This window comes from Falco punctatus (genome assembly GCF_963210335.1).
Source record: "Falco punctatus genome assembly, chromosome: 10".
In the NCBI taxonomy this organism is placed as follows: Eukaryota; Metazoa; Chordata; class Aves; order Falconiformes; family Falconidae; genus Falco; species Falco punctatus.
Window position 1 is genome coordinate 29,822,568 of NC_137590.1, and position 24,791 is coordinate 29,847,358.

The 24,791-nt window shown below is 39.3% G+C and overlaps 1 protein-coding gene across 4 annotated transcripts in view; it reads left to right on the forward strand.

The window, feature by feature from the left end:
* The window catches only part of DENND5A (DENN domain containing 5A), a 68,621-nt gene that overhangs the window by 12,016 nt on the left and 31,814 nt on the right, over positions 1–24,791 (forward strand). For all 4 annotated transcript variants that reach the window (XM_080404631.1, XM_080404632.1, XM_080404629.1 and 1 more), the window contains exons 2-5: positions 8,202–8,273; positions 8,872–8,981; positions 9,771–10,431; positions 16,243–16,430. In XM_080404631.1, the coding sequence (XP_080260757.1) occupies positions 8,202–8,273; positions 8,872–8,981; positions 9,771–10,431; positions 16,243–16,430 (1,031 nt within the window). The remainder of the gene's footprint in view (positions 1–8,201; positions 8,274–8,871; positions 8,982–9,770; positions 10,432–16,242; positions 16,431–24,791) is intronic.

Sequence of the window (24,791 nt, forward strand, 5' to 3'; positions counted from 1 at the left end):
GAACAGACTTTTCTTTAATATTAGAATATAGGGTTCTGAAAAATCAGAATGGTATTGCTCTCCAGAGGGCTAGGTCTGTGGGGTTATTTTAGCTTCCCTCCTGTTGTCTGTTTTTTAAGGGCTAGAATGAATCAACAGATTGACGTCTCATTTCACATCTAGTGTGGTACAGGCCATATAATTTAATTATTTGTTTGATTATCCCAGTTTTACTTTTAAGACTTGGAAATAGAGTATTTGACCATTTCCACTGGCAAGTGGAAACATGGCAAATCCTATTTTTAACAAAACTCTTTTACCTTTGCTGTTAAGATACTGATTCTTGGCTTGATGGTCTTTCCCTGCATGCATCTTAAGCACCTGTTTTTGCTTTTACAATGTAACAATGTCAACTATTGGTCATCTGTCAGCTTGACTAACCAAGAAGTCCTCAATACAGAAGTGTACACACCACCTCTTCCCCCCAGTGCCCCCCTTCCCCCAAATTGCTTTCATTTGCTTTGTACTTTCACCCTTTCTACAGTCTGGATTCCAGAAGTGTGCACACTTTCTGTTTTGCCAGCAAACTATTTTTGTTTAAACTTGGACCATAAATTTTGGAGCTGGAGTAATTTTATGTTGGGTAAATATAATTATCTTAATATCTATAGCCTTATTCTGTGTGCTGAGAACGATTTCTGGCTGAAGTGGGAATCCTACTACTGTTTATGACATTAGCTGCTGGTTTTAGATTAACTTAATTCTAAACGTGTTGTGGACTGCTGACATTCTTGTATCTTTGGAAACAATTCAGACTTCTTTTTTTTCCCCCTGTGTGTTAGGTCCTTTGACAGGTGTGCTATTGCAGTTGCTCTGTTTTTATCCAAAACCCAAGAATGAGAGAGATTGTTTTCAAAATGTCCTATGATGTCTGTTTTCACCTAAGTATGATGGCTTTGTGCTTCATTCTATTATTTAAGTGAAAGCAGGATAGAATTAGTCTGTTCTTTGTGTAGTGTTTATAATTCTTGCACTATTCAGATCCCCTTGTTGACTGATGTCTGACTTGCAACCCGCACTTGGGAAAGTCTCAACTCTTTGGCTGTCATGGTCAGATCAATCTCAAGCCCCAACCCCCCCCGCCCCCCACCATGCAAGCTGGGATGAATCCCATTGTTGCAAGATTCTTTGAAATGTGGTGTAGAAAGTGCAGAAGTAAAGGGTACAGTTATAGGGCTCTGTGGAGTCTTCTGAATCGTAAGTTCAGTTTTTCTGCATAGTACAGGAAAGCTGCCCTAAGTGTATGGCTCGTAGTTTCTGTTGCTGTTACAGACTCTCATTGTTCTTATTCATGTGTTTAATTACAGCAATATGCCTGTTGGAAGCTGTTTTATATTTACTTCATTAAGACATTCATTTTAGCAGCAGCAGGAATTGCATGTACAACCTCTGTGTGGTGAGAGAGTGTCCTTGTGTGGAAAGTATGAAGTTAATGTTTTGGATGTCGTGTATATAATAACTGTACACCAAGACCAAATGAGTTGAATTAATAACAGGCTGTATCATAAGAATGTAAAGAAGCTGTGTGGCAGGGTGAAAGCAACAAACCACTTAATTAGAATCAGTGTAGCTTTCTGGATGTCTTTGTTTTGTAATTATTTTGAGCAGATCAGCAGACTTGAACAGACAAAGTGCCAGTATTGATGATTCTTTAAAATCAGTCTTGTGCAAGTGTTTAGTTCTTTCATCGGGTACTTTTTCTGGTAACTAGTGTATCTTCTTCTGACTTGCTCTTTACTGTCATAGAGGGAAAACTGAGCTAGATTCTATCTCTGAAATAGCTGCTCAGAGACTTTTTTTCCAGCTATTGTGCAGAGAGAAGTTCCTGTACAGTTCTTAGTCTTGCCTAATTTTTAGAGTTGCACCACTGCAGTCACTTCCCAAAACCTAAAACTAAACAGTGAATTGGCAGCATATACAAAAAAAGTTTTTAAAAAGTTTTGTTTGCAAAGTATCCCTGGCAATTTTTTTGATCAAGTTTGCCCTTTCTAATTAAAGACAACTTAGGACACATGGTATTGCTCTGGACTAGATAGAACTTTATTACATGAATGGAAACTTTTCATGGCAGAGTGTGGGTTACAGAGAAGAATGATTGATTGATGTATTGAAGAGGAAAAAAATCTGGGGTTAGAAGCATACTTATAAAGAAACAAACTACTCAGCAGGGAAAACTGAATCATTGCAATCATGTAAAAGTGTTCTTCGGGATTTGTATTAGAAATTTGTAAGCAATCCATCTAGATATGTGTTGCTGCTTTTGCTATAAGCTGCCTGAGAGGATGTATATGATTAGCAGACATAGCTTGAATTTACAGTGTACGTGTTAAGAGTTTTCAGTACAGGTCTAGCTTATTTCATGACTACACATGACGGTTTGACAGGAAATATGTTACTACTTAGCATAGTTACATGCAGCTAGTAATAGTGTTAGCAGCCATAAATTGCACACAAATGGTCGTGTTGTAAACAGAACTTCGCAAATGGCTTAGTCAAAAAAGGGAAAGGAATGGAGTGAGAGGTATGTCTCTGTGGTGGCAGGGTTTAAGTCTGAATTTCCAGCCCTTTAAAAAGGTCATGTTGTCATCTTTTGTTGAGAATTCAAAATTTCATCTTTTTAACTTACAGTAAATCCACTCTCAGTTGAAACATAATTGTTTATATATTGGGGGGAGTTCATAAATAATGGAAACTGCAGCTGTGCAACCTAACCAATGTTCTTATTACTGTGTTGGGAAGACTTTTTTTTTTCTCTCTCTTTCTTTTCCTGAAGAAGAGCATGGAAGGCAGTAAATCAGGGAAGAGCTAAAATTAGACTTGCAGAATTCACTTTTTTAATTCACCCTCAAAGCTGAGGAAAGCTTGGTACATAGGGTTTTGCAGGTTACTGAATCGAAGAATGCTTCAGTTTATTATGGTTTCTGTAACTTTTTTTCTCTCTGTATAATCTTGTAGAAAAGTGTTATCCGTTGATATGGATGGTTTCACGCAGTTACTTCCAAAGCAATGCTGTCCTGCACAGGTTGCAAACTCCATGTAGCATCTCTGAGTTCATAAGTCTTACACATCAGACCAAGACACAGACCCAGCTGTCTTCTGCTCACAGGCTGAGCAGCAAGAGAAATCATACAGGTGAGAGCAGGGAGGAGCATAAAGATGAGAGCCAGAGAGGTTGCTAGGGTACGGTACAAACCTGTATTGGGATACAGCTGACATTCAGTAGGAGGTGATTCAGTAAGGTATCACTCAATAAAATGAGGTGTAGTTCCTAGCTCAAATGTAGGGGTACTTGGAGTACATGCATTAGCTGTTCTAATGTGCTTGTAATTAGGACATCCCACGTTACAGACATGTAGGCCAGCATCATTTAAGGTGGTATAACTAACGCTAGAGCTGGAAGTCTGTCAGGCCTTATGGTTCCATACACTGCAAATCGTATCAGATGGTTTTTAGAGGAGTGATGGGGGCTTCAAGGGGCTGGTTTTAACTACATATTCCAGCTAAATGTAATGTCTTTCAGCTCTTTGGTCATCTTGAACAGGTTGGTATGTGTGCAGTACAGTCCATTGAGTTCAGCTTACTGAAGAGGTGAGAGGGAGGGATTGGAGAATCTCCTGCCTCGTAGGTGCGATTTAATCCAGCCAGTACTGAGTGCACTTTGCTGCGGTGCAGGACTGCTGTGAGCTGAGCTCTGCCCACTGCAGAACGAGCTGGGCCAGGCTGGCGGTCCAGCATTGGGCATCCTGGACATCCCTCGGCTGGGAGGCTGCCTTGGAGCTTATGCCCAGCTGGTGACTTCCCTTTTGATAAGCAGGCTTACTCTTAAGAACTTAAGTCTTTTATGCATGTCTTTTTAAATTACATGGTAACAAATAAGGGGAGAGTGATACAGGACTATAATGAGGGTGACTGCCTGCATAGCGTAACAGGGGGAATAGCTTGCTTTTGCTACAGTTCAGATGGATAAAATAATTTCAAGTCACTGATTGCTGTAGCATCTTTGCTTCTCTTCCATCTTGTGGTGGAGTCTTAGAGGGTTGATGAAGTGTGTGAAAGAAGGGAGAGGAAGGAAGGGGCATTACTAAAGCCAGATGGTGGTTGCTGGTGTTGAAAAATCTATTACCCAGCATGGAAGGAGCCAGCAGGTGGGTGAGCTGGGCCTCAGGAGGAGCAGCAGCTGTAGGAGTCACTCAGTTACCCCTGTAAATTATGAAAACTCCACCATAGTCCCGTGTTCTGTTCAGTGCGCCAGTTTAAGAACCTCTGTGCCTGTGGTTTACTCTCTGCTTCCCTCCTGTTTTGTGGGATCACTGTGAGCTGATTAAGCTGTTTGTGCAGACGTGGGCTAAACTGGATTAGTGAAACATTAATCTTTGTTAACCCCTTCTTCATTCTCTACTTATTTTTTAATCCAAGTTGTTTCACTGATCCTATTTCGAGTGGGATGCCACCGATAGTGTTTTTTTCCAATGAAAAAGAAATTTTGAGGTTCTCTGCTTCACTGTCATTCCTTTGCTGGGTGCAGCACCAGGTCTCATTCTGAACTGGTGCTTGTGGATTTGTACAGTGCCAAGTGAAATGATATTTCTCAATGTTTTCATGATGTTATTTACATTACAAAATACAATGGGATTCTTACTGCTTTGAAGGTTTAATGTTGAGAAGCGTGTTGACCTGAAACTTCATGAAGTATTCCTGTTTTTTTTCCTTTGTCCTGGAATTTTGTATGTTTATGGATTTTTTTATGTTGTATGACAGTTCCTGACAAATTACGTATATAGCAAATTATGTATATGTAGCAATTTGATTACTGTTTCTGCTTTAAATCCAAACTAATTGCAAGTTTGTAGCCTGTAGGGCAGTTTGTATCTTCATTTCTGTGGAACTTTTCCTATGCTGTGACAGACAGCTGAGTAATAATGGGTATGTAAGGATCATCAAACATTTTTGAAAGGCCTCCTTAGTCTTTAGCAGGTGATACTGTGTTCCATTAAAAATAAATAAATAAATAAATAGAGTCCCTTTTACCTGGAACTTGCACAAAAGAAATTATTTACAGAGAAATCATGTTTGAGGACTTCTTTAATTGTAACTTGGATCAGTAAGGAAAGTACTTTCTAGCCATCACTTCTGCTAGAGGAGAGGAAGCTATGAAAAGCATGGTTTGATGGTAGCAGTTCTTTGATAATCATGAAGTGTGGAACTCTTACTCACTCTGAAACTGTGGGATACATCATATTTTTATCAATTTATCTTCTCTAACGTCTTCATCTTCTCAGTTCTAGAATAAAACTTTGTCCATTTTTGCTGTGGTTTGTCTCCTGTGTTTGTTAAACCTGCACTTGTCTTCAGTATTTTTATCAAAACCATTTTAGTTAGTGCTGAGTTAATCAGATGGCTCATTCACACGGACAGATTTTGAAACCATGAGTTATTTTTGACTGCTGGAGATTTGCTGCAGTTGGTATTTTGCTGGAGCAGGGCGTTTGTGTCTGAGGCTTCTGACTGATCATAAATTTAGAAATTTAGGGTTAATTGCTTTTTAGCTCTGGATAGAAGCAAATAACGTTTGTGGATTCTCCCCGTCCCTGGTCTGTTGATGGCTACCCAGTGACGCCCACTAGCTGCTTAGCGGGAGAACCGAAGGGGGAGCTTAGGCAATGGACTTGCTGGTGCTCGGGTTCTCATTAGTTGCAACAGCAAGAGAACAAGGTGGCCAACATCCTGGAGTTGCACAGATCACCTTTGTGTTCCTGGGCTGAACTTTCCAGATGTTGTTGGTGAGCTGTCACTTGAGATTCCCTGCCCTGTCAGTATCTTTGGCATCACTGGTCTGAAGGTCCACTGGTTTCCTTTGTTACAAGCGTGAAGGGTCTTACAAAAAGAGATGGCTAAAGATGGAAGACTGTGCTGCTCTGAAAGATAAAATGAGCATCACACTCATGTGGAAGTCAACACGATAAATATGATAACCAGAGCAGCATGGCTCTGGGAAAGAAGTGTAATATGGAGGCACTCCGGCAAGAGCAGTTGCTGTGCAGCAGCTGAATGGTTTGATGAATTACAGGAAGGAGTGTTAAGTGTTGCCTTATGTTTCTGTTTGGATCAGTCTTGGTGGGTTTCCAGAAATGGATTTCTGTACTTTGATTAAATTATAGCAGACTTCAGGTCTAAAAAAATTTAAGTGTGTGTTGGAGAGAATATCTCTTGGGAGGAGATGGGGCAAGGCTTCTTAAAAAGTATAAGCATCCATTCAGTGGTGGTTTTGTGTTTTTTTTAATCAGAAGGGAAGAGCAGCATCATGTATTCTGCAATATTAATCGTCTTAATGAAAAGGTCTTCAAGTCACAGTTGGTTTTGGTTTTTTTTTCCAAAACATGCGTGACCTTGCACATAGGTGAACTCGATGATTGTGGTGTGTGGTTTCCAAGTTCATGAGAAAATTTAGCTTTCAGATATATTCTCCTTTATGTCTGTGGAAGAAAAAAGCACAACAGGAGCAAACCAGCTTAGTAAATGTCTGAGGTTTTTCCTCAGTTATCTAAAAGTTGACATTACATCATCTGCACAGATGTAAAAATAGAAAATATTTATAAAAATAGGTATGTTAAATCTCCTGACTTATTTTTGAAACCTCTTTTACAGAGGACTGTCTTTACTTGAGTGTATGTTGGTGAACAGGGATGTGTCATTATGTCCTTTTTTCTTTCTCTTTCTGGGAGATTGGAAGTTTCTTTAAATACTTATTTTCATCTTTTAAGATTGTTTTTAGCTCTTGCAGAAATGCTGTTACGATTTCTGTCATTGATTCTGCTCATTCCCAAGATGGTTATATTTCAATGAAGTTGTGTTGGTTTTTTCCTAACTATCCCCCTCTCTATACGTGTTTCTTTAGATTTTCCCAAATATGCTTTTTATTCACTCTGAACAATGATATTGAACAAAGTAATAAACAATATAGCTGAGTGGTTTTGTATGAAAATCAGCTGACCTGTGATTTTTCAGACAAAGAGGAAAAAAACACAATCCCTCTCAGTTTCAGTGCTAAAACCCAGAGGATTAGCAAAATAGATGTGAATATTTTGGGTATTGAGACCTGTCCTAGGTCCTGATTCACGGTAAGTTCCCTGTTTGAGGTAATATTTAAGACTTAGTTTAAACAAAGTCCAGAGTTATGTGACTTCTCAGCTGTCAAAGGACAAAGTTTTGTTTGGTGTAATGTGTTTGTTAGATTCTTTATTGTGTATAGGCGGTGTTATAACTGTCTCTGTGTGTGGCTACTCTGTGGAAGTAAATACACGAAATGAAGATTCTGAGTTGGCTTAGAAATTGAACATTTTAAATATTACTGTAAAAGTACAGAACAAACCCAACCAATTCTGAAATCAATTTCTATTGCCATGTAATTGCTGCATGTAAGAAAACAAGTGAGGAGTTGAAGTGTTTTCTCTTTTGCAGGTGTTGCTGAAATAGTTCCATTTATTTAAAGCATATGATTTCATGCAATTGTGCCTGATTGTTAGTGCAGCTGTCAACAGCTGCATGCTCATTTAACTAATTGCATTCTAGTAAGATAGCTAAGCTTATTTTAAGATACGCAGTTGTGTGCTTTTTTTTTTTTTTTAAAGCAACTACACATGCTCAGAAGACTTTCTGCAGAAAGTTCTGTGCTATCACAATGAACAATCATTGCTCTGGAGGAGATCTGAGAGCTTATAAACAAGACTGTACATGTACGGGATAGCATCTGTGAAAAATTGGACCGAGCCAGTTAAATTCATAGACTTCTAAAGGCCTTGAAATGGTCTTGTTTTGGGGGTTATTTTCTTCATCTGCTCTTCAGGAGTATTTTATAGTTTAACATGTAAACCTTTTCATTTCACCAGCAGGTAATTCCTACTGCTGCATCGGTATTCTGGTTGTGTATACAGGAACTATGAGCTTCTGTTACATACTGATCATCTCCTTCAAGAACTACGTACCTGAAATGAGAAATTTGTATAAAGTTGTGTATGTATAAAAAGCGTATTAGGAGAGTAGACTATTATGCATGCTAATTCTCTATAGAATACTTCTGTTATTTTACTGGTATGTGTTAGCTACGTAATTACAGACGACAGTATGAAATTTATAATGCAGTGTTGTTTTTATTTGTTATATAGCTTTATGCCAGTATATACAGGCCTCTAAAACCCGAGATGGTGCCAGCCGTTTCATTTCAAGTGCAACAGAAGGTAAAGGAAAAAGTGTGGGGAAAAAAAAAAGCACAATTCTTTGTTCATCTGATACGCTGTCTTCATGGGCATTTATGTGGTTCTTGATCTTTTGACTTTCTAGACTCTTTTCTTCACAGCTAACTTCTTGTAATAGACGGTGGATACTCTTTTTTTCCTAAGTCTTGAAGAAATTAAGTGATGCCACTTGTATTGTCTGTCTTAAACTTGCATTGTCTTTGCATCTTGTCTATTTGTGCTTTTCTTCAGTAACAAAATTCCACTGAAACTGATGCTTTAGCTATGCTTTAATAAGAATCTGAAATATCTGAAGAGTAGTGTAGAGAACTGCTGTCATGACCACAGTCTCAAGGCAGCCACATTTAAAGAAAAGCACAGATACTTAACGATAGAGAAATGTTACAATGCTAATCCTTGCTAATATCTGCTGTCTGATTATATGCTAACTAACTGTCTTGCGTTTTCTGTTTCTCTTACAAGGAGTGTGTGCATAATTCACTTATCCTCACATCTACCTGCTGATGTCCTGCTTTTTGGCCTTATTTGAGCTTAAAAAGAGAATGAAATATTTACTTCTGTATTTTTCATTCGCCTGCAGGGGAGAACTTTGAACAGACTCCATTAAGACGCACATTTAAATCCAAAGTTCTTGCTCGCTATCCTGAGAATGTTGAATGGAACCCTTTTGACCAGGATGCAGTGGGAATGGTCAGTATCACTTAATGGCACATGTTTTTAAGACAAAAGACTACCTTAACAATTGAAGGTATTCATCTATGTTTTCTTTGACAAAAATGTGGAGTCTATTATAGATTGGAAATAATAGTGGATTTCTCTAAATTGTGCAGGCTCAAAAGAACTTTTCATTTAATTGGGACTTTTTTAAAGGAAATTTAACTTAAAACTTCTAAGTATTACTCCCTGGGAGAGTCTTTTTGTTCCTTTAAAATTGTTTTGTTGCATTCTAGTGAAAGGTGTCCCTGCCCATGGCAGGGGGGTTGGAACTATATGATCTCTAAGGTCCTTTCCAACCCAAACTGTTCTATGATTCTAGAGAGTTGGTAGAAAAACAAGTTAGTCTGCAATTAATGAATGTTGTTTGTGCATGACTTTTCTGCTTAATAGAATGTGGTGTAGTTTCTTAATTTAGATAATACATAGAACTGTTCTCTGTTAAGTTTCTGGGCTTGGTGACCAGAATACTTTCCTTTGTCTGAGTTTGAATTCTATTATTTTATTCCAGTTGAGGTTGGTAGCAAAATGGTTATGGGTTTCAATAGAAACTGCATACAGCTATTTTAATATGTTCCTTTAGTTTTTCTGATTTAGATGCATATTACTTTCTTGTACAGAGGCGTTAACACTTAATGGAATTTAAAGTGAAATACGATGGCAATCTGTGGATTCTAAATCCTGTTTTCACCAATGCTCCTGGAGGCAAGGGGAGAGAAAAGTGTGTATTAATTGGTATTATCTCCTTTCCTCCCTCTTTTGTAGCTGTGTATGCCTAAAGGGCTTGCTTTCAAGACACAAGCAGATTCCAGAGAACCTCAGTTCCACTCTTTTATTATTACTCGTGAAGATGGCTCACGGACATTTGGATTTTCTCTCACGTTTTTTGAGGAAGTTACTAGCAAACAGATCTGCAGTGCAATGCAGACGTTGTATCATATGCACAATGCTGAATATGACATTCTTCATACTCCACCCACAAATGACAAAGATAGCTGCAGCAGCACTGGAGACTGCAATGGCACTTCTGTTTCAAAGCTACAGCGTTTTAACTCCTATGACATCAGCAGAGACACACTCTATGTCTCAAAGTGCATTTGCCTGATTACTCCAATGTCTTTTATGAAAGCTTGTAAGAAAGTGCTAGAACAACTTCACCAAGCAGTGACTTCACCTCAGCCGCCACCTCTACCTTTAGAAAGCTACATCTACAATATTCTCTATGAGGTTCCTCTTCCTCCAGCAGGAAGGTCATTAAAATTTTCAGGTGTTTATGGACCAATTATCTGCCAGAGGCCAAGCACCAGTGAACTACCGTTATTTGATTTTCCAGTTAAAGAAGTTTTTGAATTGCTTGGAGTAGAAAATGTGGTTCAACTTTTTACCTGTGCCCTCTTGGAATTTCAGATACTGCTTTATTCACAGCGTGAGTACTTGGGTTTTGTTTTCTTGCCTTGTAGTTGTACTGGCACAGGGTCTTTTCGTTTCTTGAATTTTAAAAAACACACAAACAACAGAACAGCTGCATTAAAGTGGCATTGGCATACTAATGCAGTCAGGCTGATTTATGTGCAGGTTTTGATGTCAAGAAAAGACCTGAGTTGCAAAGAGAGTGTTGCATTGGCTCCTGGTTTTAGGCACCTAAACTTAAAACTTGGGCTTTTGCATAATCTCCTGTATTTGTGGACTGACTGTCCCCTTTATTGTTGTCTCTGGAAATGTGCTGTTGGGTAGAGTAGTGTGCCTTCTCCCATGTTCCTCTCCAGCTGCTTAGCTGAATTCCCTCCTACCTCTGCAAACTATCCATGCATTCTGAGAGGATACAGTTAGTTATATAGGGTTCCAAAGAAGAATTAATGATGCAAATATAATTTTCTCGTTGAGTACCCAAAGTCACATTTCAGTTGTTATTTTGAAATAAAATTATCTGAAAAAAGTTTTATTTAACTGAATTTAAATCCCAAATCTCTGTTAAGGCCTTGAAACAGTTATTGCTGAAGTCACGTAGATGAAGCTTGATTTGAAAGAGGATAGGCAGCAATTAAGCTGAAATAACATCTGTTTATCAAATAATAAGTAATATGGTGTCGGTATCACTTTTCTGCATTGAAATTTGTGAATACTGGGCTGCTTAATCTGCATCCTGTTTACAGCCTTTTGGTGCAGTTTGCTAATGTTCTGAATACTTTCAGAGCTCCTAGTGAGATAATAACAGAAGTTACTGCGTACTGCTGGTGTTGCCAATGACCAGGTTGAAGACTCTTCTAAAATGCTTTTGATACAAATGTACTCTATTTTCATATTATTTGAAATGGGGGTGTGAAATACTTTGAAGTTCAAAAAGTCAGCTTTTTCTTCCTGTAATTTCTGGTTTTGTCTTTGCTGGGACGTTCTGTTTTCTTCTACATGGCAGTGAATTAGAAAAGTGTTTTAGTAAAGTGATGGCTTGTGATTCTTAAAAGGATATCAATAGGAAAATGGAACTTGTGACTGAGGTTCTGATTATTGATACTTTTACTTACTGGTTTCCTTTTGTTTTCGTTTTAAGTCTGGGTTTGTTGTTTCTTTTCTTTTGTTTTGCTTTTAACTGGAAAATATTCCTAATACAGTCTGCTCTTTCTTCTGTATGGTTGACTAACTTTTTTTGCTGTTTAACAGGGAATGTTGAATGGAGATACAGCTAATGGTGCACTTTGTTCTAAGTGCACTCAGAAATTGGTTGAACTTTTGTAAGGGCTTTCTCAAATTCTTGCATATGTGGTAGTAGTGTGAGCTCTAGGTTGTCCTTCAGAATATAAATCTTAACTTTTAAAAACGTTTTTAGGTTTGTTAAATCTCTTGGTGCTCAAACCTGTAACAGTTGAGGTGGCTGGGATCGTTTCTCATTCTCCTAGATCATACGAGATTGCAATATTCGTTGGGTGGATTCAGATTTAGAACAGTACGTGTCAGGATCAGAGGGTTCGCTTGTAAGTTTTAGTTTTAAAAAAACAAAACAACAAACAAACAAAGAAACCCCACCCCAAACCAACCAAAACTCTTGGAGGACTTTGCTGCCAAATGAAATTCTTTCTGAAACTCTTTAGCATCTTAACTTGCAGTCAGTCCTTGGAATAGGAGTAACTTCACTTGGCAGTGAATGTGTTTTGCTTTAAGATTCCTTTGACATGTTTCTGACTTTGTGCTTCTGGAAATTCTTCTTTTGTCCCACTATATTGGCACAGCCTTTAAGTGTAAGGCAGTGTAAGCCAAATGTAGGGAATGAATACCTCGATTTGATTGTCCTCTTGAGAGAGTTGTCTCTCGTGTGAAAAAGTGTTAGAGGAATGCAGGTGCCTGTAAGACAGTGAAGAATCTGAAACTACTCCTAGTGCTGAGCCAGTGCTGAGGAACTTCGGCAGAGAGACAGTGTTGCTGGAGGCCTTCAGTAGTGCCCTCACAGGTCATCCTGTGGGAGCTGGTTTGTATTCCTGCAATTTATGTTGTTCTTATATCTGTAAAATAGACTTACTCCTTATCTCTGTGGAGCACTTAGAGCTCTTCTGAAAAGGGCACCCTGAATTTAGACAGCTGTGAAATCTGGTTGGAGATGATGATTTTCTAAACAGCTAAAAAAAATAAAAGGAGAAGTGTGATGTGCCACTGCCACAGACTGTGATCTTAAACAGTTTCTATTTTGACCAACTCTAATCTCATAGATAGGACATTTTCTTCTTATGCCTCCAATGATTCAGGAAACTTGCTGCTTGGTGCAGGCATCTTTAATCACAGAAGTAAATGCAAACAGGAGGCACTTTGACCCACTGCTTGTACTAACCAGTTTGTTATTACTGCAGTTACAGGTTTGTTTTTTTTTTAAGTGAAAGGCCCAATTGAAGTAATGTATGTTTTCTCTGAGCTGTGCTCAGAAAAATTCATTAAAAAATGTTTCTTTTATACCACGCTTTCTGCTATGAACAGCATGCCCAAAGCAATCTCTTTAGGGAAGGCTGTATTCTGATGGCTCAACTGCATTGCATGCTGCCTGTCCATACGGATTGCATATAAAATTTTGTGCCTTTCTGTTCACCTTCAGGATAACGAGAAGCTTAATCCTGGCAAGTAGCCCATCTTTCTGGTTTATCCATATGCTTTCTGAAGATGCCCTAACTTGTCTGTGGTAATGATCCACCACTGTAGGAGCGACTCTCTGCTTAAAGCAGCAATATGGGAGTTGCATGTGGAATGGAAATTACTTGACAAGCACAACAGTATTTCATTGTGAACTGCGAAGTAGGAAGATTAGAAGGAAAAAAATATTCCAGAGTGTGGTCATGTCATGTTTTAAATTTGGCCAAATCAGAGAATTTCTGTAGGCACTTGGTAGACTTCTCTCCGGTAGAATGGAGAGGTGGAATCACGGTTCTTACAGTGCCACCTTGTTCCCATCCTGCTCCTCTTGTTCCAGACCCAAGACCCCTCCATTCTTCTTTTTCCTGGATTTACTTGCCTTTTACAGATCAACAAAAATGTCTAGATAGACTAGATACAGATAAATACTAGCGTAAATAACTCCTCATACACACTTGAAAGGGTAAGGTATTTTACCTACAGTAATTGGTTAGGAGAACAAATTGGTGGTTTTCTGTGCTTTTCAGCAGCCATGTTAAAAAACAGTGGATTTTCTTTTCCTTGCATCGTTAAGTACTTTCCAAACGAATACCGCCCTAGTGGTATGTTGTTTTTTCCCTGCCAGTGCTCTTGTACAGCACAAGGCCAAAAGACTGTGGCATTTGCACCAGAATAAGCATATTCCAGTTTCCAAAGCAAGAGCAAGACCACTACTGAAGTGCTTCGTCCCTCTTCCAAATTTTTTGTTGTTGTTGTTATTTTTAAATCTTATGGAATGCTTTGGTATGAGGAGTGTGTGCTGCTCGCTTCTTTTTTAAAATGAAAGTAACTCCGTACCCTCTCAGCATAGGTGTAACTTAAGAAAACAAGTAAGTTATTTTGGTTTATGTTTTCAGGCTTCTTGCCTTTGGCCTTGTCTTTTGCCAGCAGCTCCTGGCTTGCATAAAGCCTGCAGAATGTAGTCATTGTTCCTTGCGTGCTGTGACCGTGTGGGCCAAATAGTTGGGAATGGCCGAAGCTGTGTGGATATCCAGGATCAGAGAGCTGCATTTGCAGATAACTCATTTGCAGGAGGTAGCTGCTGAGTGGATAGAAAATCTGAATTATTGATGTTACTTTGTAATTAATTTGAAAGGCTAATACTAAAGTTAGCTTAATGGCAGAGGGAGAAGTTCTATTTGAGTTAGCCAGCAGTGTTAGACAGGGGAGGTGTTGTGTAGTAGGAAAACACTGTTTCTATTCTGAGACTTGTTCTTTCAAATAAACAAGCTGAGTGCAAACCAGCTGGAATGTTTGTATATCTATAGCTGCATTTAAAGTTCCTTTTAAAGCTGAAGAAAATAGGGTATGGAATGGATTCTTCTTCCCAAAGCTTATCATTAATTCATCAGTTCTTTGCAGTCAGGTTGTGATTAAAGGTGCAAACCAGTAAGTAGTTGTGTAGGCAGAAACTGGTATCCAGGCAGAATAGGTGAGTGATGCTGGTGATGTTGGTTAATTGTTCCCTAATGTGTTTCAGTCAGAGTAAGTGTTTAGTAAAAACTTTAAACTGCTTAAGCTATTCTTTCTTGTTTTGTTTGGAAGGCTTCAGTCATGGTAGATCTGTTGTGGGGCAGTGACAGGTAGCTCTGTGCAGTCACCTTTTCCACCACCAGAGCTTGGTCTCAAAAGAAAAATCAAAAGCCTAGATTGCAGAATTAGGACTGGTGTTAGCAAAACCTATGCTCAGTTCCACTTAGGTTGTGGGACTATTTGCAGACCCCAAACTCTGCAACTCTTATCTTCAAGCAAAATTTATCATGAATGCCAGGAACTTAATTTCTTGGCTCCTGTCTTTTGCTGTCTGCAAGTCTTGAGTGGAGGATGGCTAAAGGATAGAATTAAAGCCATAACCTTAGGAAGTACACAGTTAAGCTTAATTTTTTTCCAGAACATTTGTTTAGAACAGATGTTACTCCTGCAGTTTTCATTTGCACTCCGCGACAGTGTGCAACAGCTTCAGAAACCTCAGCACCTGAACCTGTGCATTCAAGTGTCTTTTCCAGTTTCATACTCTCTGTAGTTTTATGAACATGTTAGGAGACATGCATACCCCACACCCCAACACACATATGAAGGATACAGATACTTTTTTTTTCCCTTCCTCCTACTTCCCCCCTCCCCCTCCCTTTCCTAGCTGGAATTGGATATTGTTGCTGAGTAGTGAAAAAGGCATCCTATGCTTCTAATTTGTACTGTATTTATAGCTTGATGGAAGGTAGGAATTGTTTTGTCTTGTTTTATACTTAGTCCAGCCTGACAGCTCGAAAGGAATCAGCGGTTGTGTTAGACCACACGCCCCGAGTTCATCTGGTGTTGCCTCTTCCTTTACACTGCATAGATAGGAAAAAATGTTTAAAGATGGTTCCGTAGTACAAAAGAGGAGGGTGAGGTGTTGGCCCAGCATACTGCAGCGTTAACTGCTCCATCCACCAGCTGTGGAGTGAAAAGACCTTTTGGTGTGCGTGTGGCACAGGTGCATTTAGCACTGCTGTTGAATTCTAGGAGATGAGTTGTTGGTACATTGAACTGAGGCTTTGCTTGCACTTTGTGAAGGATAAATGAAGCTGATGCTTTTTATTTGTTACACAGTTATTTTGGTCGCGCTGTTGGGTTGGCTACTATACAGCATGCTTTATAGACATTTAAATGCTCTTTTGAAAAATGTTTATCTGAGACATACCAGATGCCTTGGGTTTCATCCAAGGCTTCCACAGAAAGCCGTAAGCACAGGGAAGAGAAATTATTTCCGATGTGTTTCTTAACTGATGACAATACTGCTTCCATACTCAAACTGGTGTTCCTGGTAACTCTGCTATAGGTAGCAAAGGTGACTTAATGGATGCTGAGACTCAATTTGCTCATTTCCATATGACTTGTAAAATGACCTACTTTGCGTTGAGCTCTTTTTGTTGTTTCAGCAAAATGTGCTTGGGTGTACAAGTCTGGGCTTTCATTAACATGCCGCTCAGCTAGTAGTGGGTTTTGTGGTTTCTGTTTTAAAGCAAGCTCTCATGTCTTTAACTTAAATCTCTTCATTTACTTAAAAATGGTTGTGAAAGAATTTTTTTTTCTTGATCTTTTTCAGATTATCAGAGACTGATGACTGTGGCAGAGACCATCACAGCACTAATGTTTCCGTTTCAGTGGCAGCATGTGTATGTTCCTATCCTTCCAGCATCCCTCCTTCATTTTCTAGATGCTCCTGTCCCTTACCTCATGGGCTTGCACTCTAATGGGCTGGATGACAGGTCTAAGCTGGAACTTCCTCAAGAGGTGAGAGGAGCTCGTCTTGATTGTTTAAATATTGTACACGACTATGAGGGAAGGGAGGAATGAGCCAAAACACTACTGCTAACTGTAACAGCTGTTACGAAGTTCTTGCTGGCTCTGGTTTGGGATAATGCTTACTTTATTTTTTGGAGATGCTGGAGAAAGTCTGGTGAAATAGATAGATAAATCCCTGTTTTGAAAATTGTGTGCTTTGATTAAACTAATTGTACAGGTGTTGATGTGGTGGGATTACAGAAATGATATTTTTGTGCTGCAAAACTTATCCCTAGCCCTGTAGTGCTAGGAAACGCAGGCAAGCGCAGCATGAACCCCCAGCTGTGGCAAAAGGCTGTGCAGCAGCTTCCATGTGGTGCCAGGGAGCGAACCTCGACTGGCTCCAGCGCTGTACCGTGCTGGTTCTTGGCTGCGCGGCGTTAGGCTGGCTTTCCCTGCGCTGCATTTCTGAGTTGGTTTGCACAGACTCAGCCTGTCAGGTGCCTGCACCAAAACTATTTCAGACTTTTTCTTCTAGAATGCATCCTTCAGTCTGCAGCAAAATGTCAGCATATACTGGTGCTAATTGGGATAGTGCCTGGGAAGCCCTCCCTTGTGGTGAGGCTCTGTCAGCACCAGGCGCTGCATAAAGGAGATGCAGGTGGTCTGTAAGGGTTCTGCAACTCATACATGGGGCAGGCGCTACGTTCAAACTGTTTAGAGGTTGTTTTTATGTACTTTATCCCACTGTTAAAATATTCTTTTTAGGGTTGTGGCTAGTTGTGAGGATAAGGGGAACAAGGGTGGTTGAGCCCTACCTGAGGTAGCAAAGGGAATGTCAGCGGGAGCCACTGAGCACGTGTGGGAAGTGTGGCTGGCGTCTGCCTGGCTCGTGAGGCTGTTGCATCCGTCGCCCTGGAATGGTTTATTTGCTGTTGTATATAGCAAACGCTGTCTGGCTGGTCTGGCTGGCTGCTGTCAGGAAGCCGGACCCCTCTATCAGGTAACCCTGTGGGAAGCGAGTGCTTGCAGAGTCACTAGCTGCAGAACAACACAGCTCTGGCCCCCTGCTAGAGTCTGCTTACTTGTAGGTGTAATTTTGTTGGGGAGGGAGGGAGTAAACTGTGGGAAACGCACTACTTGCAGGCGCTGGTAGGATTCTCTAATCTCTGCCGTTTTCTCTGGTTGTTGTCTTTCTTCTATTATCATTTACATTACTGAGGAAGCGGAAGTGTGACAGGCAGAGGACTTTGTGGTGGTGGGTTTTATTTTTTTTATCAAGCAGTGCTGCAACATAGCTTGATGCAAAAAAAAATAATATCTTAAAAAAGCTGCGTGAAATTAAAGACAAGATATTTTTGTGAACCTCCAGTCTGGTCACCATACCAACATTGCTCTTTTTCTCAAATCCATATGCTGATAGTTCTCATTTGTTTTTCCTGGCAAGTTCAAAGGAAAACTTCTCTTCAAACTGTGGGGTTTTTTTTTCTATGTCTGTTTTTTTCTATGAAAACTCAAGTATTTAATCTCTTGATTTCTTTCTTCCTTTTTTCTTTCTTTTTACACTGGCATAATTAATAACAGAGTAGTCTGTGTTCTTGCCATGAAAACTGTCTGTTGCTTTGTTTTACTACATCTTTACAAAATTTTGCTTGTACTGACAGGCCTAATTGATATGGTTAGTATACTTTTTAGAGGGAGTAGCTGGTGAGGTAAAATCCATATGTGGATATGCATGTTAATACGCACCATGGGTTTTTTCACTGTTGTGAAGTGACTGTCCTCCTTTTGTAAATCATTTTGAAATCACTATAATACTTCCAACTAAATAAACATATTTTAATTTCAAATAGGTATTTCAATTGTTTAAAAGGTAAATTATTTTGAAGAGCTTTATCAGCTTACTTTGGAGGTTTAAAGTAAGGCGGTTGATTTATTTTTAGACTTTTAAAATGAAATTAGATTAGTAATAAAAAATAATCTGGCATCTCAGTTTACGTTTTGTTTTACAGATAGCCTTTTATGAAGCTGGAGGAGTAGATTTTTTTGATAGTATCTTAGAGGTCAGAATTGTCTGGGAGGGCAGGGAGAGGGGACACACAGGATTAAGATAGCAGGAGTGGTGTTCCCCTGTGATAGAATTTGCTGCAGGTCTTAACCTTGTCCTTCTGAAGGTTCAGCTTTTCTCTTTCCTAGTTGAAGAGTGTGCTCTTAAAAATTGGTACAGCGTGAGTAAGACTTAAACTGACAAATCCCCTTGGTAGTCAACGCTAGCTAAGGTTTCTTGTGAACTGGTGAAGTCCTTAGCACTACAGGCTGGGAATGTATCTATGACGTAGAAATGGAGTTGAACATGTGCTGGAGACTTCAAAGATGACTAAGAAGTTATCCTGTACCAATAGATTTGCTTATCTGAGAGGCGAATTAGACTGGGAAGATCAGGAGCTCACTGTTGTTGAGATTTTCATTGTAGAGAGTTTACTTTAAAACAAAAAACCAAAACAAACCCCTGCCTCCCCAAAACCTGCTGTTGCAACAAGATGTAAATGGGCCATTTTCCAATGTAAAGCAGAGTTAAAGTGCATACTGGTCTCACTAAGTGAAACTATTGGTCAGTATCAGTATTTCTGATACTAATAATTTACTCAGTCAGCTCTAATATATTTTGCACTGCAGATTACAGGTGCATCTCAAAGCTACTTCGCTTTATGATTAGGCTTTCAGATACTCTTCACTTAGAGAGCCAGAGAAGCTCTACAGTTAATTCCTGACATTAGAAGCTGACAAGGAACATGCATAAAATGTGTTGTTCTAGAGCAGCGGAAGAGGGCATGTGGATTCTATTGGTTGTACTTCAGTAAAGACAGATTTATCATCAGTAACAAAAGAGATATTAATATTTAACATTGTTTATCTCTAAAGTTTGGAAAGTATGTGATCCTTTATGAAATCATCAGGCTTAGATGAGGAACTTAATTTCCAAGGCCTGCGTCTAGGCTTCTGATTCATAGACGCGGCAAGTATCATAATTTTCCTCACCAACTGCAAATGGTGTATGAAGAGCTGTTCTGTGTTCTTATTTATTACAAGTTCTGCAAAAAAAGTCTTTTTTGTTGTCTTGAAACTGCATAAACTGTGGTCTGTGTTGCTAATCTATTTACAGGGATTCACGGGACAGTGGCTGTTAAAGAAAGCAATCTCTAGTTTGGACAAGGGCCGCAGAAGTGAGCTTTGATGGAAAGCCTAGTTAGTGCTTCTCAGTTGAAGGGCACTGTGGAAGAACATAACACTGCTATCTAGCGTAGCATTCGATGCATCAGTGTCACTGTAGGCTTCTTGATTGTGGTTTTATAATGACGTTTTTAAAATACTAATTTGTTTTGCTCATAATGTTTTAGGTTAATATATGCAGAAATATTATCTGTCCTGACTTGGTCAGGTTTGGTTTAAGTCTTGCACACGTATACCATAAGGCTTGTTTTGGTTTACCTGTAGTGGCAGCCTCCCATATTTTGGTCACGTCTAGTGCTTTTAAAGGAATGCTTTACCATGGGAACGTGGAAGTCCAGCTGTATCCTTGAAGTTGATGCTTTGTCAGACGATGATTAAATCCTCAGCGTTAGTACAAAATTTGAGTTTAGACTATCCCTTGGGTACTTCAGAAAAAAGTGCCTGATGGGGAATTCATTGAAGTTCACCAACAACTTGAAGATCTGATTCTCTGTGGCCCATTAAAATTGTAGCGAAGGCGTACTGTAGGGTTGGGCGAGTTTCTGGTACGTGTCAGTGATACGGTGCACTTGAAGTTAAGCTTGTTCCTACACGTATTGCTGCTTTGCTTAGGGCTCTTTCTGTATGCATGAGCATCCTTGTGGTTTCACTGATAGCTGCATAAGAGGCTTGTAAGGAACCCAGAGAGAAAGGGAGGGACATGGGCAAAGTGATGCTAGAATAAGGTGCTGCAGAGATCAGCGGGGAAGGGAAGAACATGTAGCCATTTCAGATGTTGCTGGTAGAACTGTGGTTTCTTTATCGGTAAAATTGATCAGAAAAAGTGGTTAAACTAGCTTTCTTGCAGATCATAAACATAGCAAGTACTAACATAAGATTGTTTTTTGATGTGTCTTTGAATTTCCTTTTAAAGACACTTTTGCAGTGCTATAGCCATGCATTTTTAAAAGCAAGTTAATCTGGGCAGATTCATGATACTGGATTTGCATGTGCATCTTGCCACTGTAATGCAGGAGAATGATGGAAATAGTAATTATTTTGAGTGGAAATTAGGAAGATTGAGTCTTTCAGCACTGGTTAAATCAAACAATATTATTATCTTGTTAAAAAAAGCTTGGTTTTAATGGTTATCCCAAGGGTCTTGGGCAATAGCTTTTTCTTTTAGAAAAGCTGGAAGATTTTAAAAGCTAAAATCCAGTTCTCTACTAGTACAAGATGGATACATGCTCTCAGTATTTTTATTTCAACCATTAAAAAGATTAAATGCTAAATGTTAACAAATTCTGCAGGCTTCTATTTTTGTATGTTGTTTTAGAAGATAAGAAAGATCTCTTGAAAAGCCCTTTTTCCTCTTGATGCCAACACATTTAGATCAGACTGACCAAGATAATTATTTTGAAAGATAATCACTGCTTTGTATGCATTCTCAGACTATCTGCTGGTGTGATAGATCCTTGGTAATACTGCAGATTTATTGACAGAGTTCATGTTTTATGTTTTCCTGTGTTTCAGTGTTAAACAGCCACTTGAGTTAAATTTATGTTTCTGAAAGCTGCAGCAAGAAGTTGTTCTCAGTCACAGATTCTGCGTTGGTACAAAGAACAGCAGTGCTGAGAATAAATGCAAAAGCTCACCATTTGCTTACAGGAATGGCACGGGAGCATCCTTTAGAATTTAAGACCACTGTAAACACACTTTCCACAAGCTAGCTGTGTGTGTATCGATTTGCATGTCAATGTTTTCTGCACGTTAAGTGAAGTGGGTGGTTATTTGTAAGGTTGAAACCTAATGCACAAAGGTGCTACGTGCTGTAGAAATGCTGTAGATGAATGCTTTTTGATTTTTCCAATGCTGTATTCAAGCAGAAGCCTTAACTCAGAACTGTGTTTCAATCTAACTGTCTAGGAGGGGATGTGAAAACCTGTATGGGACATATACTTTGAGCACCTGGGTTGCACGGAGAATTCAAGTAGTGGTGATTGTGCTATCAGAACTGACTGTTCTAAATAGCTGTAGACATCTATTTGCATACCATGTAATTATATATTAATATTTTAAATAAAGCATATTTTCTTTTTAGGCTGTCAGTAGGTTGGGGAGCTTACTCGTTATTAGTGAATGTTAGCTCCTCCTTAGATGTCCTTTTGGCAGAACCTAAATAATTTCCTTCAGTATTTTTGAACAGAGCTGAAAGGAAGGATGTGGGCTTGTTGCAGGCCTGGCTAGATCAGTGTGTGGGTTTGGCCCTTATTGTGCTTGAGGTCAAACTAAAGAATTGCAATTGTCCTCTGGCTTTGCAAGTGACGGGTGTAGTCCAGACCCCACTGAGCCAGTGGGAGGTTGTGACATTGACCTCGGGAGACCAGGCTTTGGCCTCAGATACGTGAACGTTGATTTGCTTGCATTCACATTCCTGAGGTTTGTAAGACTTTCACCTGGACACGCTGTTATTTGCAATGATAAAAGTTTATGGGAAAAACAAGTTTTTAAATTAGGATGCGACATCCTTGTTCCTTAGTGTAGTGTCTCAGGAGGACATTTTGTTGTGTGTCCTCTTGTGACAATCTGTCATTGAAGTGGTGTGTAACTATCCGAGGCTTTATTTTGGTCAGAAAACTGGTACCTCAGCAACAAATACAACCATATTTGACTGTTCTAGAGACCTGAAATACCAAGAAGCTGACTTAAGGATTCTCTTTCAATTATGTGTTTACTGACACATGTTGCTAAGTATCTAGTCTTTATATCATTTTAATTTTGTATGTGTAAAGTGATGATCAGTGTATCCGTGGAGGCTTACGTACAGAGCGGTGAACTATTCATAGCTCACTCAACTGTGCTGCTTCCAGAAACAAAATAACTAAAACTTTGTGGTCAGAGAACTCATCTGTTTTTCTGCTTTGTGTACTTGCCCAGTTCCTAGCATGCAGAATGCTTTGGATGGCTATGACTGAAGAAAAAAATGTGCCATTTAATTTCTCTTGCTTTTTAAGGGAGAGGCCCCCTCTGTCCTTACTGGTACTCTGTTCTGTTGGATCTGTATAGTGTAGCAGCATTGTGAGACTTACTGTTTTGGTGTCTGTTACTGATGGTTTATTTACTTAGGATTTAATTTTTACAGAAAAATGTAGTTTTGGTACCTCTTGAGGGCATGTGAAGGGAGGTGACTTTGCCATTTCTGTTCCTTGGGGAACATGGCCCTCTCAGAAGTGCTTATGTAGTTTGTGAGTGTGACCTCAGTCTCCCTAAGAGAGTTGAAGTCATCTGCTGAATCTCCTTTGCTGGTGCTGCTCTAGGTAGTCCTCTGTCTTAGGGGTTATTAACCAGGCACTGAATAATTGTAGAGTGTCCCCAGAAATATTCTTTACACTCTTTAGAGTATTGCTGCACACTAACCTTTTTTTTTTTTTTCTTCTTTTTTTAATGCTCTTATATAGGGCAAATTCTGGGAAGTGTCATAGTAAGTTGCATGATAAGCAATCATCATTAGTGGCTGAGAGAGTTTAAACTATGTCTGTTGCTCTTAAAGAGAAACCCTGCAGAAGGGGTATTTTATTGATTGGAAGAATTAGGCAGATGAGCCTAGATACTTTTAAGCAATTTCAGCAAGCATTATGGCTTTTTCTTCGTTGGCAAGGGGTTTATTTTTAGTTGAGGACTAGAATCTCTATATTGGTAAAGTTAACCTTTGGTTAGTTTTTGGCCAAGTGCTTTTTAGGTACAGCCAAGCTTAATGAAGAGCGATGTTTTCTGCAGAATCTGTGCTAAGATAATACAAAACAGAAGGCAAGTTGAAAGACATCAATTTAAAGAGAGTTTTGAAAAGAAGTAATACAATTAAATTGTTTGAAGAGTCTGTTAATGAGTCTGTCTTGCTGTTTCACAGACAGCTTGTGACGAATTAAGTATTTTTTGTTTTTCCCTCAGCACCAATTGGTAGTCATTGTGCCTAGGTTCAAGGCTTGATTTCTCTCATATCTTGAAGTCCTTACAGCGTTCCTGATAAATATTAGCTGACTTGAATCCTGATCATCACAGAACCGTGTGTACTGTAGGAATGTTGAAGTTCCTAAATTTAGGTACTTGCTTGAAACGTGAGAGTTCTTGTGTCCATACTGTCCCTTTGTGCCAAATGCTTCTTTGAGGGAGAAGTGGATGCGCTCTGCCTGCATCCCCAGCCTGCTGCAGGCACACGCACCGCCCGCTGTGTTTGAGAAATGCTGGTACTGGGGAAATCTGACCACCACCAACCTGTCTTATTTAAAAAATAAAAACTTCTTCTAAGGTGCACCAGAAGCTGTTTCAGAATAAAGGTCTTCGTTCTATTTATTGACCTTGGGTCCTTTTGTAAGACCTAATTCAATTTGGGATTGAATTTACAGTAAAGGATCTATACAAGAGCTACTAAACTGTTTTTTATGTGTTCCTTTGAGCCTAAGAAATCAATCCCAGTACTAAAATGCTAAAACATCAAAAAATGGAGAACTGGAATTCTTCTGCTTACCTTTGTAACTATGGGTAACATTGTAGCAGAGCATAAATTGGACTTTTTCATGCAAAGTGCTGTGCAAATATAGTGTAGTATGTCCGGTGGAGTTCTGCTTTAAGAATGACGGTGTTTTTTAAAATTTTAATGTTGAAGTTCAAGAAATCAAACACAGCAGATACTTGTGTGTTAAGGAGAATTGACATCTCGGCTCTGTTCAGTAGAAATGCCAAGAGCGCTAATTCTGTCACAAGTATGAAATGATTGTCTTCACAACAGTTTACTTAAATGAAGGGATCTTGTCAGGTACAGCTTATCCTAGCCTACCCATGATCAATCCCACAGCAAAATCCTATTGGAAGTACTTTGTGCTTACTGATGCTTTGCTGTTTGTATACATTGCTCTGATTTCTGGGATCATCCATCATTCATTCAGTGTGAGGTTAATTTCTTCCAATTCAGTTGTGAGAGTGCTTCCTTCTGCACTTATTGAATTGTAAGAAATAACTGGAGATCTCCTAGCTTTCATGACTTGGTATGTATTTTTGCTACAAAGGTATAGTGAGACTTGAGTTCAGGTGTCTCCTAAAATAATGCAGTGAAGCTAGGTCAAAACTACCCCGTAATCTGGGTGAAGGGGTTTGGTATAGGGA